The sequence below is a fragment of the Bubalus bubalis genome, chromosome 18 (assembly GCF_019923935.1).
Source record: "Bubalus bubalis isolate 160015118507 breed Murrah chromosome 18, NDDB_SH_1, whole genome shotgun sequence".
In the NCBI taxonomy this organism is placed as follows: domain Eukaryota; kingdom Metazoa; phylum Chordata; class Mammalia; order Artiodactyla; family Bovidae; genus Bubalus; species Bubalus bubalis.
This window is the reverse complement of record NC_059174.1, coordinates 34,509,251-34,524,265: the sequence shown is the minus strand read 5'-3', so window position 1 is coordinate 34,524,265 and position 15,015 is coordinate 34,509,251. Positions and strand designations below refer to the sequence as shown.

Genomic DNA, 15,015 nt, shown 5'->3' with positions numbered 1-15,015 from the left:
TCCTCTGGTGGTTTAGTTGCTAAGTCTTGAAACACCATGGACTGTAGCCCGCTAGGCTCCTCTGTCCATGGGATTTTCCAGGCAAGAATACTGGAGTGGGTTGCCATTTTCTTCTCCAGGGGACCTTCCAGACCCAGGGATCGAACCCGGGTCTCCTGTGCTGCAGGCAGTCTCCTGCATTGCAGGTGGATCCTTTGCTGACTGAGCCACCAGGGAATTACTTGATACAGTGCAAGTGAAAGTGAAGTTGTTCAGTTGTGTCCGACTCTTTGTGACCCTATGGACTGTAGCCTACCAGGTTCCTCCGACCATGGGATTCTCCAGGCAAGAGTACTGGAATGGGTTGCCGTTTACCCTTTATTAAATTCCAAAACATCACTTTCTTTCTCCCCTATTTAAGCTTTAAACATTGAAATGCCCTAGGGCTGAGTCTTAAGCCTTCTATTGTCTATCTACATTATCCAGCCCCATGGCTTTAAACACCATTTATGGGACTTCCCTAGTGGTCCACTGGTTAGGACTCCATGTTCTCACAGCCCCAGGCCTGGATTCATTCCCTGATTGGAGAACTAATATTGCACAAGCCAAGTGGCAGCCAAAAGAAAGAAAGAAAAAAGGTATCTATGTTTTATTGGTAGTAAAAAAGCAAATTGCCAAATCATATTGATATATATGCTCTATTCCTTAAAAAAAAAAAAAGGAATATGTTTGTAAAAGCAGTGGAAAAGTATAGAAGGAGGGAGAGGGAAGAATTTTTTTTTACTTTAGAGACTTTTGTATTGTTTGAATTGTCAGAATGAGCAAAATTAATTTTGTTATTCACATATAATAAAAACAAGCAAAGAAGCCCCCCCCCCCAAAAAAATCCTGCCACATATTATTCTAGCTGGATAATGGAAGGCATATGTGCCCCCCCCAATCAAATTGAATAAATTGTTTAAAACAAAGGAGAGGAAGAAAGAAAGAAAGAAAGGTACACCAGTATGTCAAGCCAATGAAGCTTTTCAAATTAGGGGAGCACAAAGTGGTTTGGAAAAGAAAAACCTGAAATACCTACATCAATCTATTGATATGCACACCAAACCATCATGTAGTGTTTGTTACCAGCATGTACTAATTTCGATAAATTTTAAATAAATTTAAATAAAATAAAACCAAATTATTGCATATTCCCCCAATAAAAAGTACTAGAGAAAGCAAGAAAGGCAACTTTTTGTTGTGGTTAGAGGACAGGCTCTGGAATCAGAGTCTGGATTAATAAACCATCACTGGATTACTTAGGGCTGTGCGACTTGGGGCATGAGTCTAAACCTAATTTTCCTCAACTGTTAAAAAAAGGGGGGAGGGTTCAAAATTGAATCAGGAACGCTGATAACTTTTCCAACATTTCTACTCCATAAAAACTTAGAAAAGCAAGCTGAGTGACTCAGACCCCAGGTCAAAGGTGGGGTCATTGGTCACTACGCCAGGTTCACCTCAGGACGAAGCGATCTAAACGCTTCGATCTATCAGCTACTATTCCTTTTACCTCAGGCCCCTTTCGAGTCTCATGAGGCGACACATACAGATGGATCAAGGAAATGGCCAAGTTCTAGAGGAGAAGACTGGACGAAGAGAGGGCTGGCTCATCAAGAAACATCCTTTTCTATTTCACCCTGATCAAGCAAATTGGGGTGGAAGGTTCCGGAACTGCCAAAATCAACCTTTCGTGTCTCCTCCAATAGCACCCCAACTTCGAACGGCCTTTCTCACAGCGCTTCCCTTCTCCCACTAGTAGCCCCTCTTGGGGCTCAGTTTCCTTCCACTTAGTCCAGTTCTCTGTTCCTGGCCTCAGGGTCCGCTTAACCCCGTTTCTCCTTCTCCCTTTTAGACTCTGCTCCCCTGCCTCAATTTCTCGCCCTCTGCCCCAGACTCCCCGGTAACTGCAGTTCCTTCACCGCTACCTCCGCGTAACCCCTCCTCCGCTTCAGGGGCCGCTCCTCTAACTTAGGGGGGGGGGGGCCCTCTACCTCAGGGAGCGCTCCTCTACCTCAGAGACCGCTCCGCCGCCGCCGTTCCCCCGTGACTACCTCAGGTTCCTCTGCCTCGCCCTCAGTTTGCTCCCCTCAGCTTCGAATCCCGGGCTCCCGGCCCAGACCCTCCCAGCCGGGCCCTACCGGGCTGCTCCAGGGTCAGCGCCCCCAGGCGGCGGATGCCCTCCTCGTCCAGCTCCCACTGCTCCGCCATCCCTGCCCGCATGCCCCGCGGCGTCGCTCACCTGTCGCGGCCCGCGAGACCTCCTGTCGCGCCCCAAGCCCCGCCCAGCGCCGCTAGGCCCCGCCAGGCCCCGCCCCGCCCCGCCCCGCGCCCCGCCCCGCCCCGCGCGCCGCCGCGCTCCCGAGGTCCGTTATAGTTCTCGTCACGTGCCTGTCCACCCGCTTCTGGAGCCTGGACCATGGTATGGAGCCCACCCTGGCGGGGGCGCCAAAAACACTAAAACAGGGAATGGGTGCGATGTGGTCGAGGACTGGGGCTGTGGGGTTAGGGACCTGACTCTGGGACACAGGGTGGATATAGCCTCAGCTTTGAAGAGTTTGGGGGCTAGTTTTGAGGAGTCAGAAGAATGTGCCTGCTTTGTCAGTTGAAGGAACTCTGGGGATGGGGGGTGGGACTCCAGGTCTGAAAGGTGAGGCTGTGCCTCGGACGGGGTAAAGTTCTTCAATCTCAGTGCTTGGGGAATGTTGACTTTGAGGCAAAGCGGTGCCCTGATGGGTGAACGTAATGGCGGGTGGAGGATCGGAAGGATTGGGTTGGAGGGCAGCTCTCTGAAGCATGATGGAAAGCTCCAGATACGAAACCCTGGCTCTGAGGAGTTGAGGTCCTGTATGTAGACCATGAGGTAGTTCTAGTTCTAGAAATTGATTTGGAAGCAGGATCAACTGATTGATCTTTAGGGTTGAGGAATCAGTGTGGGGAAGAGAGATGCACTCTTTGGGACAGAGCCGTCTATGGGGTCGCACAGAGTCGGACACGACTGAAGCGACTTAGCAGCAGCAGCAGCAGTCATGACTACAGGCTACCCTGTTTCCTGAAGTCAATCTGACAAGAAGCCTTTTGTCTTTCAAGAACTACAGGCCCTTGTAGGGCCAGCTAATCACCTTTAAGGAGAATAGAAAGCAAAATCGTGTTTGCGTGCCTATTCATGCTTTCTGGTCTAGGTGAGGTCCTTACTCTCAGCTTGTTGTGTTCAGCCTTAGCCATGTTTAGAAAGGCCAGGATTTAAAAGCTTTGCGACTCTTTAAAAGCTGTCCGACTCTTTGCGACCCCATAGGCTGTAGCCTACCAGGCTCCTCTATCCATGGGAGTTTCTAGGCAATAGTACTGGAGTGGATTGCCATTTCCTTCTCCAGAGATCTTCCCAACCCAGGGCTCAAACCCGGGTCTCCCGCATTGTAGACAGACGCTTTACCCTCTGAGCCACCAGGGAAGTTTTAAAAGCTTATGCTATGCTAAGTCACTTCAGTTGTGTCCGACTCTGTGCGACCCCATAGACGGCAGCCCACCAGGCTCCCCCGTCCCTGGGATTCTTCAGGCAAGAACACTGGAGTGGGTTGCCATTTCCTTCTCCAATGCATGAAAGTGAAAAGTGAAAGTGAAGTCGCTCAGTCGTGTCCGACTCTTACCGACCGGATGGATTGCAGCCTAACAGGCTCCTCCGTCCATGGGATTTTCCAGGCAAGAGTACTGGAGCGGGGTGCCATTGCCTTCTCCGTTTAAAAGCTTAGATTAGCTTATTAGATTGGTTTTTCCACCTCTGCTTCTGAGAGTCTTGTCACCATTTTAGAATTTATAATCCTTCTCTTCATGTCCCCTTTAATCTAGCCTCAAACATGACATGTATAATTGTTTTTCTTTATATCTGAATATTTAAATCAGGCTTCTTATGAGAGAAAAGAACCTCACTCCCTTCTTCATGGCATGCATTTTTTTCTTTACCCAGATGTCAAAATTGGAGATGGCAGGTTTTTGTTGGAGAAATGGACTTTTCCTCCCTTGAGCAACAATCTCCCCTACCTCCCAGCATTCTAATGCAGATTTTGAAACATTTAGAAAGTTTGAAAGAATTTTACAGTGAAACTATATAGCCACCACCTAGATTCTATGATGAACATTTCGCTGTAGTTGTTTAATCACATATCCTCTATCCATTTCTCCATTGATTCATCTTATCTTTTGATAAATTTAAAAATAAATTAGAAATACCGGTACATTGCACCCCAATCACTTCAACGTGCCTAATTTTTACCTAGAATTTGTTAACCTGAAACAATTAGGTTTTGTTTTTGACCAATAAAACAGGTTTATTTGGGAACAGTAAAGAACTGCAACTCAGGACATGCAATTATGGTGAACCACATGCAAGACTGGTAAAGTGGAAGAGAGGAAACTTTTGTAGAGGAGAAGGGAAAGTTGGGAAGGGCTGTTATTTAAAAAAAAAAAAAAATACACTGGAGGAAACTGGGAGTTTGAAGTTTAGTGACTTTTCATTGGCTGAGTTGTGGCAGTGTCTCATTGGTTGAGCTGTCCTAGGCAAGGAGAAAATCATTCTTCCTCTGTTGGCCAATAATAGGGTATGAATTTTAACATCAGCTTGTGAATTTTTGCAAAAGAAAAAAAATCAGTTGGAATTTTCATAGGGATTGTGTTTCATAGGGATCAATTTGAAGAGTATTGCTACCATAACAAGATTGTCTTCTGATCCATGAACATGGAAAGATTTTCCATTTATTTAGGTATTTTAAATTATCTTTCAACAATGTTTTGGGGTTTTCAGAGTACAAGTATTATACTTCTTTTGTTAAATTTATTCCCAAATACTTTGTTCATTTTGACACTATTGTGAATGGAATTGTTTTCTTAATTTCAATTTTGTATTGTTCATTGCTAGCATATAAAAATACAGTTGATTTTTTATATTGATCTCTACCCTTCAACCTTCTTGAACTTATTTCTAGTAATTTCCTAGTGAATTCCTCAGGATTTTCTATTGCAAGATCACATCATCTACAAATAGAGATAACTTTACTTCTTCCTTTCCAATATGGGTGCTTTTTATTTCCTTTTATTGCATAGATCTCTTTTCATTTTCTCTTTAGGAGGAGCCTGGTATGCCTCATGAGTCAGCAGAGGATTTGTTTCATTTCAATGTTGGGGGCTGGCATTTCTCAGTTCCCAGAAGCAAACTCGCTCAGTTCCCAGACTCCCTGCTATGGAAAGAGGCTTCAGCACTGACCTCTTCAGAAAACCAGAGGTTGTTCATCGACAGAGATGGTTCCACATTCAGACATGTGCACTATTACCTCTACACCTCCAAACTCTCCTTCTCCAGTTGTGCAGAGCTGAACTTGCTCTATGAGCAAGCACTGGGTTTGCAGCTGATGCCTTTGCTGCAGGTAAGATATGCTTAACTTCCAGAAGTGATGCTCAATAATATAGGCTTTACATCGCTAAAAACTTGTGTCCTTTTATATATTGGTTGCTGAGAAGATCCTCTAATGAGAAGGTGTGATGAGAGAGTTAAAGTAATAAACAGTACACTGTAAATGCATGTTCTGAATAAAGGATTTCATCCTAACTCGGCCTTGTCTATACCAGCAGTCACCACAGACCCCCGGATAGACCTTTCCATCCCCTGAGAGGGTGATCTTAACTCTTGGAAATCCTAATTTAAGCTTCTTTTTGTTGTTGAATTTTTAAAGGTGAGTACGCTAGAAATTATAGGATTTACTACATGCACTGTGTCTGAGATTTAAAATCTGAAAGATGTGTCAGATAACATTACTTCTCATTGTGCCTGTTAGGTACATAGTGTTCACTTACAGCAAAGCAAAAAAGTCCTGCAAACTGCAGAATCTTTCCTTTGTCTTCATTTCTCTGTTTTCCAAGACTATTCTTGGTGTAAGAGCTTTAAATACCTTTACTTTGAAACCATCATAGTATCATCAGAGAACATTACCTTCTTTCCTAATTTTTCTTCCAACTACAGAAATCATTTCTATGGTTTATCTTAAGTAGTTTATTTTTTGTTTTTGAACAATGACTTTTTTAACCTGGAAGAGCTAAATATTATAACTGGGAAAGACCATTGGTGTTGCTCCATATTAATCCCACTGTCTGGACAAGGTGTTGTTTACTCTGTCTTCAGAAGCACTGACTCAACAAGCCACAGTGCAGCTCAGTGTGCTACCAACCATGCCTCCCCAACACCTCAAAGAGGAGAACTGATGTAGTCCCTGCATATCTGGGTCATACAGGATCGAGAACATCTCACAATGCATGTTTTTTATGGACACTGTTTACTAAATCAGTATTTAATGTTTAAAAGGTATTATATATTTGGAAATCAAAACCCATATACTCATCAGTGCAAATTGTTGTATATTCTTTTTATTTTTTTTAAGTTACACACCTGAAATAAAAATTTTTTCAACTATCCCAGGAACTGAACACTAGAATTGCTTACAATTGCTTCATATTCACTTAAAGGACCTGGAATGTCAAGATAGCTGCTGACTTTTTTTTTGCTCCACCATATGACTTCCGCAACCAGGATCAAACCCAGGCCCTTAGCAGTGGAAATGCAGGGTCCTTATACTGAACTGTCAGGGAATTCCCAAGCACCATGTAATGGGGGAAAGGAGGGAGTCAGTTGTTCATTGCAGAAAATCAAAGAGATCTATGCAACTTTTTGAAGAACTATTTTAAAGAGCACAAGGCTATTACACAATTTATCAAGCCCTTTAATTCCTTTGATGTCCTTATTTCCCAAATTGAGACAAAATATATTTGGTAAGCAATTTCTAAATGGGTGGTAACAACTCAGCAGCCAATGAATTGGTCCAATTCCAAAGTTGCAAGTTGTGTGAGCAGTAGCAGTATTTGAAGAATCATATGGATCTGCCTCCCAAAACAGACCATAAAACAAGTGCTTATGTTTCAGAAATGTTGCTCTCAAAGAAATAAACATTTAGGCCAACCCAGCTTAAGTGGTATTTATTCACTGAAGCAGAGTGTAAATCCAGCTGGAGAAAAACACAGCAATCTCAAGCAAATCAATAGCCTCACACATTTCCATCACTTTCCTCACTGTTAAGCCCTGTCCACATACTCAGGTTCTTGCCTAAATGTACAAACAGTTTGCTTGGAGAAAACGGAGTTTGCCAATTCTTAGTCTAAAGACCCTTCTCAGGCAGCTGGCTTCTATGCATTTAGCCAGTATTTACTGAAAACTTTCTAGGTACCAGACATTATTCCTATGGGTTTTAAGGAACACATAAGATGATCCAATAAAAATATAATGTTAACTACATTTGTGAGCCATATGTATAACTTAATTTTTCTAGTAGCCACATTAAAAAAAAAAGCAAGTGCAATTAACAGTATATTTTATTTAACCCAGTATATTTAATGTTGTAATTTCAATATGTAATCGATATTTTCTTTTTTATAAAGTATTTATTTTTAATTCATTTATTTTTGGCTGTTCTGTGTCTTCATTGCTGCACACGGGCTTTCTCTGGTTGCATTTCTCTTCTCGTTGTGGTGCCTTCTCTTGTTGTGGAGCATGGGCTCTATAGAGCACAGGCTGTAGGACACTCAGGCTTCAGTAGCTGTGGGGCATGGGCTTAGTTACCCTGCTCATGTGGAATCATCCCAGACCAGAGGTCAAACCTGTATCCCCTGCACTGGCAGGCAGATTCTTTAGTCACTGGACCACCAGGGAAGTCCATGTAATCAGTATTTTAAAATTAATATATTTTACATTCTTTTCATGTACCAAGTCTTCAAAATCTGATGTGTGTTTTACACTTACAGCACATCTCAGATTCAGGCTATCACATTTCAAGTACTCAATAGTCACATATTGGACAACACTATTCTCAATTGTTCTAACCTGTTAGTGCTGCTTGCTCATTGTAGAGTCCTTCAGATTTAGCCCCTAACAATAAAAACGGGACTTTGCCTCCCACTAACTAAAGTTCCCATGCTCTTAACACGTGGCATATCCTACTCAAGATTATCTATAATATAGTAAGTTTTGTTGGAAAACCATACAGGAACCAACTAGTAGAATGAGATGGGAAGCATCTGGAGGACAGATGGTTGAGCTCACAGTCCTACTCTACTCTCTACCCTTCCTCATTCCCTCACATCCCTACCATTTATCTCTCCCATTCCTCCTTGCCATCTACCTGCCCATCCTACCTCCTTCCGGCCTATAGCTTTGGCCTTCAAAGGGCACACTCAGTACCTATTATTGTCTTGATTCTAAGTGTAACATTAACATGTATTGAGCACCAATCACAGGCCAAGTACTGGAGACACAGAATGAACTATATAGTCATATAAGGTCAGATAGAGATGTGTGCTATGAAGAATAGAGCAGTGTTTCCTGTGTAATAGTGAAAGAGGAGGACATTTCTGTATTCTAGAACTTCTTGGGGTTTAAGAATGTGTTTATATGATTTTCTCTTTAAGAAAATTTTTTAGGTTCACTTGTTTGTTGTTTATTTCTTGGCCACATTGCATGGCATGTGGGATCTTAGTTCCCCAACCAGGGATTGAACCTACGCTCCCTGTATTGAAAGGGCAGAGTCTTAACCCCTGGACCACCAGGGAAGTCTCTGATTTTCTTTTTTTCATGTCTAACTTTTATTTATTCTATCAGGCACCACCCTTATAGTACTGGAATATGTTGAAAGAATAAAGCATTTATATCTAATCTGTTTTTTAATATACAGTTGTGTAGTATGTCATAAGTGTAGCAAGTTACTGAGGTCAGCTACTCCTTTAGAAAGAATGGTCAGGGTTGGATTTATTGAAGGCAATATTTGAGCAGAAGACTGAATGAAAAAGGGATAAGATATGGAGATGTCTAGGAAAAAGCTTTGAGGCATAAGAACAACAAACACAAATGCCCTGAGGTTAGAATGCCTTGGAAGAGGCAGACTCAGCAGCCATTGTCAGGTGCAGCCAGAAGCAGGGAGATGCCAGGACTTCCCTGGTGGTCCAGTGGTTAAGACTCCACACTTCCATTGCAGGGGACAAAGATTCAACCCCTTGTCAGGGAACAAAGATCCCACATGCCACACAGTGTGGTGGTGGGGAGTAGAGAGATGTCAAAAGTAGATGAGGTCAGAGGATGTTACAGATCAGATCTTGCAGAGTTGTATAGGTGACTATACAGGATCTATTCTAAATGTTATAGGTAGCTTTTGGAAATGTTTAAAGAAAGAAATAAAATTATCAAATTTAAAATTTTAAAAGATCATTATACCTTAAGTTACAATGGTTGTCAGGTACAATGTCAGAAACATGAGCAACAAAAGAATTAGATGAATTTTCAATTTCATCGAAATTCTAAAATTTTATGCTTCAAAGGACACCATCGAGAAAGTGAAAAGACAACACACAGAAGGGAACGAAATATTTGCAAATCACTAATCTGATAAGGGACATGTAATCAAAATACATAAAGAACTCTTACAACTAAACAACAAAACGACAATCAAATTTAAAATGAGCAAAGGGGATTTCCCTGCTGGTCCAGTGAAAGTCCACTGGAGAGTTGAGAGTCCACCCTCCAATGCAGGGGACACGAATTTGATCCCTGGTCCAGGATGATCCCACATGCCATGGAGCAAGTGGGCCCATCTGCCACAACTACTAAGCCCGAGCTCTAGAGCCTATGAACGGCAACTAATGAGCCCATGTGTTGCAACTACTGAAGCCTGAGTGCCTAGAGCCTATACTTTGCCAACAAGCATAACCACCACAACGAGAAGCCCGCACACTGCAATGAAGAGTAGCCCCCGCTCACTACAACTAAAGAAAGTCTGCACTCAGCTACAAAGATCTGGTGCAACCAAAATAAATAAATTTTAAAAGTATTTGAATAGACATTTCTCCAAACAAGATATACAAATGGGCAATAAGCACATGAAAAGGTGCTCAATATCACTAGCCATCAAGGAAATGCAAATCAAAACCACCATTAAGTTACTACTTCATACCCACTAGGATGCCTCTCATCAAAAAGACAGTAACAGGTGTTGGCAAAGATAGGGTGAAATTAGAACCCTCATACACTGCTGATAGGAATGTAAATTTGTACAACCTCTTTGGCAAGCAGTCTGGCAGTTCCTCAAAAAGTTAAACATGGTGTTACCATATGACCCAGCATATACCCCAAATAAATTAAAACCTACAGGATGTCCACACAGACACTTGTAGACTAATGTTCATTAGCAGAATTATTCATAAAAGCCAAAAAGTGAAAACAACCTGTATGTTCATCAGCTAATGAACAAACAAAATAGTATATTTATACAATGAAATGTTATTTGTCAATAAAAGGAATGAAGTACTGATACATGTAACAATGAAAATGAACTTTGAAATGTTGTGCAAAGTGAAAGAATCAGACGCAAAAGACCATATATTGTATGACTCCATTTATATGAAACGTACAGAATAGGCAAAGTTACAGGAACAGAAAGTAGATCAGTGGTTGCCTAAGGCCAAGGTACAGGGTGAGAAGGATACAGTGAGCAAAAATGGGCAACGGACTCTTAAATGAGCATAGGGTTTCTTTTTATGATGTTAAAATAGATTGTGGTGATGGCTGCAAATTCTGTGAATATGCTAAAAATTACTGAATTGTATAATTTAGGTGAGTAAATTTTTTCATTTATATATATAATATGAAATTTATTCACATTACATCTCCTGCATTGGCAGGCAGATTCTTTATGACTAACACTACCTGGGAAGCCCATATAATATGAAATTTATTCACATTAGAAATAATATGAAACATTTCAATAGCGCTATAAAAAAATCATTAACTTCCGGCTTAACATTAGGAGTCAGCAAACTACATCATGGACCAAATTCAGCCCATTACCTTTTTTGTACAACTTATGAACTAAGAATTGTTTTTACATTTTTAGATGGTTGAAAAAAATCAAAAGAAATATATTTGTGACACATAAAATTTATATAAAAGTCAAATTTCAGGGTTCTGAGGTGCAGGCTCAGAGGGAAAAATCAGGAGTTTGGATTTGAATGTATTAAGTTTGACAGGCAAGAAAATGGTGCTCGTTAAAATTCTGGATGGTGGTGGGGGCAGGCAGCCAGATGTATAGATCTGGAATTCAGGGAAGCAGTCAGGTCTAGAGACATAAATTTGGAGTCCTCAAGGTTGGTATGTAAATCCTCAAGCCTGGATGGTTAGGAATGTCGTATCTTGTTCACAGGGGGAGCATAAACTAGTCTGTACATTAATGCCACAGTGCTTCATAGATTTTTCTGTGTAATTCGGGAAGTCCCCTTTGTGTAAATGTAAGCTGCTCCAAGTCTCACACATACTATCAGCTTGGTTGGGAGTCACAGCTGCTACTGCAAAGTGTGAGATTTTTCTTCAGGATAACTCACAAGGCTTCAAGGTTCACGGCAGACTGTTGATTCCCTTTTTATTGCCTGCCTGAAGTCCACCAAGGACTTAGTATGTTGAATACATGCTAATTGTATTTCCTTTTTCATGCCTTCTGAGGACTTGTAAGTTTGGAAACTTGAATTGTTCCACCTGTGAGTGTTCTGCTACCGGCAAGCAAACCAAATAGGCCTGCAACCTTTGTGCTTAAGGGGGCCAGGAGTGTTTTTATGTTGATCACACAAATGTTGATCACACTTTTAAGAGAAAAGACCACTGACAAGTCTCACATTTCCATTTTCTTATGATATGAGACAGATTTACACTGTGATCTTGTAAAGGCAGATTTCATAAACAGCAGATACTTACCCCAACAGTGTACCTCCTCTGTGGATGTGGGTAAGTGGACAACTCAAGTATAAATGCTTCAACATGGCATCAGGGCTCCTCACAGGACAGCCCATCTGCTTGTGCTGGCTCATGTCCCAACACATAGATAAACCTACATGCATGCATAGACACACATGCATGCAGACATGCTCACACTCAAACACACACATACACACACGCCCACCTCTTAATGTCCAGTCATGTCACTGAGCACCCTAAATGCTTCCTCTCAACATTTTTTCACTTGCTGTTCCCTCTTTCTAGAACATTTCCCCTTCAAGAATTAGCTGAAATGAGGCCCACAGGAAGACTAGCCTGATATTTCCAGGTAGTTTGCCTCTGCTCTCAGATCAGTGCTAATTCTGTTGGGATCATGTATTCATATGTCTTCCTCCCTCACTAGCTTGTATTCTTTACATGTTTACATTCCCAGCATCATAGTACTGGGCCTATAGAGGGGTTTAATAAATATGTGCTGACTGAACACTGAATGATGTATCCAAGATGATGAGTGAAGGCCGAATCTACTTCAGGGTGGGGGGCTGGAGCTAGCAGTGGAGGGGCAGGTTAGAGAAGCTGATAGGTGTGTCTTATTTGGCTTGTTTGACTGATAGCATCTATTCTGCGTATCCTTTTGTTCAACCAGTCTTGCTCCTCTGAGCTTCCAAGTGGTGCTGGCCCTTCTTGTCTTTACAAAGCACTTGGAGATTTGCAAGCTCCCCCAGGCTCTCTTACCATCACATTCCTTCCAACAGCCCACATCAGAGCATAAGGCTTCTCTGAGCACTGCTGCTGTTTTGGAAAAGCTAGGTTAAGTCCCAGGGCTCTGCCAGTAGGACATTTGTCAGCCATCTTTTGGCAACAGTGCATACACACACTCGCCCCCATGCCATCAGTTTTATGTTACTTCTGATTGACATGTTTTCACTATAATCTGAGCCAAAAGCAACATTAATTACCTTGTGCTAGCAGTTAGCCATTTGAATTCGGGTCTGTATTTCCATAAAGAAATCCTCCCTCTGATAGTTTCTAGGTCATAACATATGAAGAGTAAAAGTACTAGGAGTAGTATTCAGGCAGACAAAAGGGGAATTAAAGTCCATGGAAGACCAGCCACACACTCTGGCAACTTTAGTCAGCAAAGCCAAGGGGCAACTGAAAGCATAAACTCTCTGACGTGCTCTTCACTCATTCATTCATTCCACAAAAATACATTGAGATCCCACAAACACTACTGTGGTTGCTGTAAATGCAGCGGAGAACAAAACAGGCAGGGTCCTCATGGTCTTGAAGGTTATATATATTCGGGGAGACTGGGAGACAGTAAATGAACAAGTAGGTGTTACTGAGAATAATAAAGCAGAGTAAAGGGGTTAGGGGTTCCATGGATTCTTAGAGCAGCCAAATGGCTTCCCATGAGTGGAAGGCCTTATATTTCTAGAAATCAGAGCAGGGATTGTCTGAGAGAGTTTAGGAAAAAACCTAGTTGAGGCTCCTGGGTCTAATGCATGTGGCATGTTCCTGACTGGCAAGAATTGCAATCCTTGTAGATTTACTTGTTTGGGATTTTTTTTTTTTTCTTCCCTGTTTTAGATTTGTCAAACACTTCTTGGAGGAAATGATACTGCTCACACTTTACATTAGTGGAAGTAGCAGGAAATGGAGACAATTTATAAAAATTTGATTTTTATAAATTAGACCATTCCTTCAACTAGCACACCTCTCAAGCTAATTAAACTCTCACTTCTGACCTGCCCCAAAGGACACACCTGGGTACCAAACAGCATCTCCAAATAGGGGATTTAGGTCCATCCTCAAACAGGTTGTTCTCCTGGGTGGCATTTCCCTCCCCCAAGAAGTCCCCTCCCCAGAGGCCAATTTAGAATTGTTCACGAGTGCCATTGTTCCTTCCACTGAGACAGAATCTCAGGATTTAAATCTGCAGATGAACTAAATGGCCAGTTCAGGTTACTGTGATCTGGTTAGATTAGGATAGGCTTGAAATGATAGGATGTCTCTTGCAAGCTCTCACTAGTTTCACTCCCTTTTCATACTACTTCACCCAATTTTGCTGCTGTTGTTGTTGTGCCGGGTCTCAGCTACAGCAGGCAACCATTTCTCAAATGAATACATGACAGACTCTCTTCTGCTGTTTCACTTATGCAGTTTTCTCTTCCATTGTTCATTGCCTCCAGGAAAGCACTCCCCATGACCTCACCATTATCCAGTCCTTCCACAAATCCACCAGCCACTCAAAGTTGGGAAGATTCCCCACTGTGGTCCCCTCCTTTTGCAGGTCTTAAACAGTTATGGGGGTGCAGTTTATAGCCATGGCCACCAGAGGGCTCTTCTCAAAGCTCAGGATTCCTTGGGCAGCTTTTGGAGAGCACCTGTACATCAAGGCTGTATATTGTCACCCTGCTTATTTAACTTATATAGTTATATTGTACTTATATAGAGTACATCATGAGAAATGCTAGGCTGGAAGAAGCACAAACTGGAATCAAGATTGCCAGGAGAAATATCAATAACCTCAGATATGCAGATGACACCACCCTTATGGCAGAAAGTGAAGAGGAACTCAAAAGCCTCTTGATGAAAGTGAAAGAGGAGAGTGAAAAAGTTGGCTTAAAGCTCAACATTCAGAAAACGAAGATCATGGCATCTGGTCCCATCACTTCATGGGAAATAGATGGGGAAACAGTGGAAACAGTGTCAGACCTTACATTTTTGGGCTCCAAAATCACTGCAGATGGTGACTGCAGCCATGAAATTAAAAGACACTTACTCCTTGAAAGGAAAGTTATGACCAACCTAGGTAGCATATTGAAAAGGAGAGACATTACTTTGCCAACAAAGGTCCGTCTAGTCAAGGCTATGGTTTTTCCAGTGGTCATGTACGGATGTGAAAGTTGGACTGTGAAGAAAGCTGAGTGCCGAAGAATTGATGCTTTTGAACTGTGGTGTTGGAGAAGACTCTTGAGAGTCCCTTGGACTGCAAGGAGATCCAACCAGTCCATTCTAAAGGAGATCAGTCCTGGGTGTTCTTTGGAAGGACTGATGCTAAAGCTGAAACTCCAATACTTTGGCCACCTTCATGCGAAGAGTTGACTCATTGGAAAAGACTGATCCTGGGAGGGATTGGGGGCAGG

At 42.1% G+C, this 15,015-nt stretch overlaps 2 protein-coding genes across 3 annotated transcripts in view; one reads left to right on the top strand and one right to left on the bottom strand.

Moving 5' to 3' along the window:
- Nucleotides 1-2,242, bottom strand: part of LRRC36 (leucine rich repeat containing 36) — a 60,218-nt gene extending 57,976 nt beyond the window's left edge. For both annotated transcript variants that reach the window (XM_006072038.3, XM_044932050.1), the window contains exon 1: nucleotides 2,157-2,242. In XM_006072038.3, the coding sequence (XP_006072100.2) occupies nucleotides 2,157-2,238 (82 nt within the window). In that variant the 5' untranslated portion in view covers nucleotides 2,239-2,242. The remainder of the gene's footprint in view (nucleotides 1-2,156) is intronic.
- Nucleotides 2,243-2,358: 116 nt separating this feature from the next.
- KCTD19 (potassium channel tetramerization domain containing 19) overlaps nucleotides 2,359-15,015 on the top strand; it is a 27,720-nt gene continuing 15,063 nt past the window's right edge. Inside the window, exons 1-2 of the mRNA XM_006072050.4 lie at nucleotides 2,359-2,437; nucleotides 5,136-5,432. Of these exons, the coding sequence (XP_006072112.1) occupies nucleotides 2,435-2,437; nucleotides 5,136-5,432 (300 nt within the window). The 5' untranslated portion in view covers nucleotides 2,359-2,434. The remainder of the gene's footprint in view (nucleotides 2,438-5,135; nucleotides 5,433-15,015) is intronic.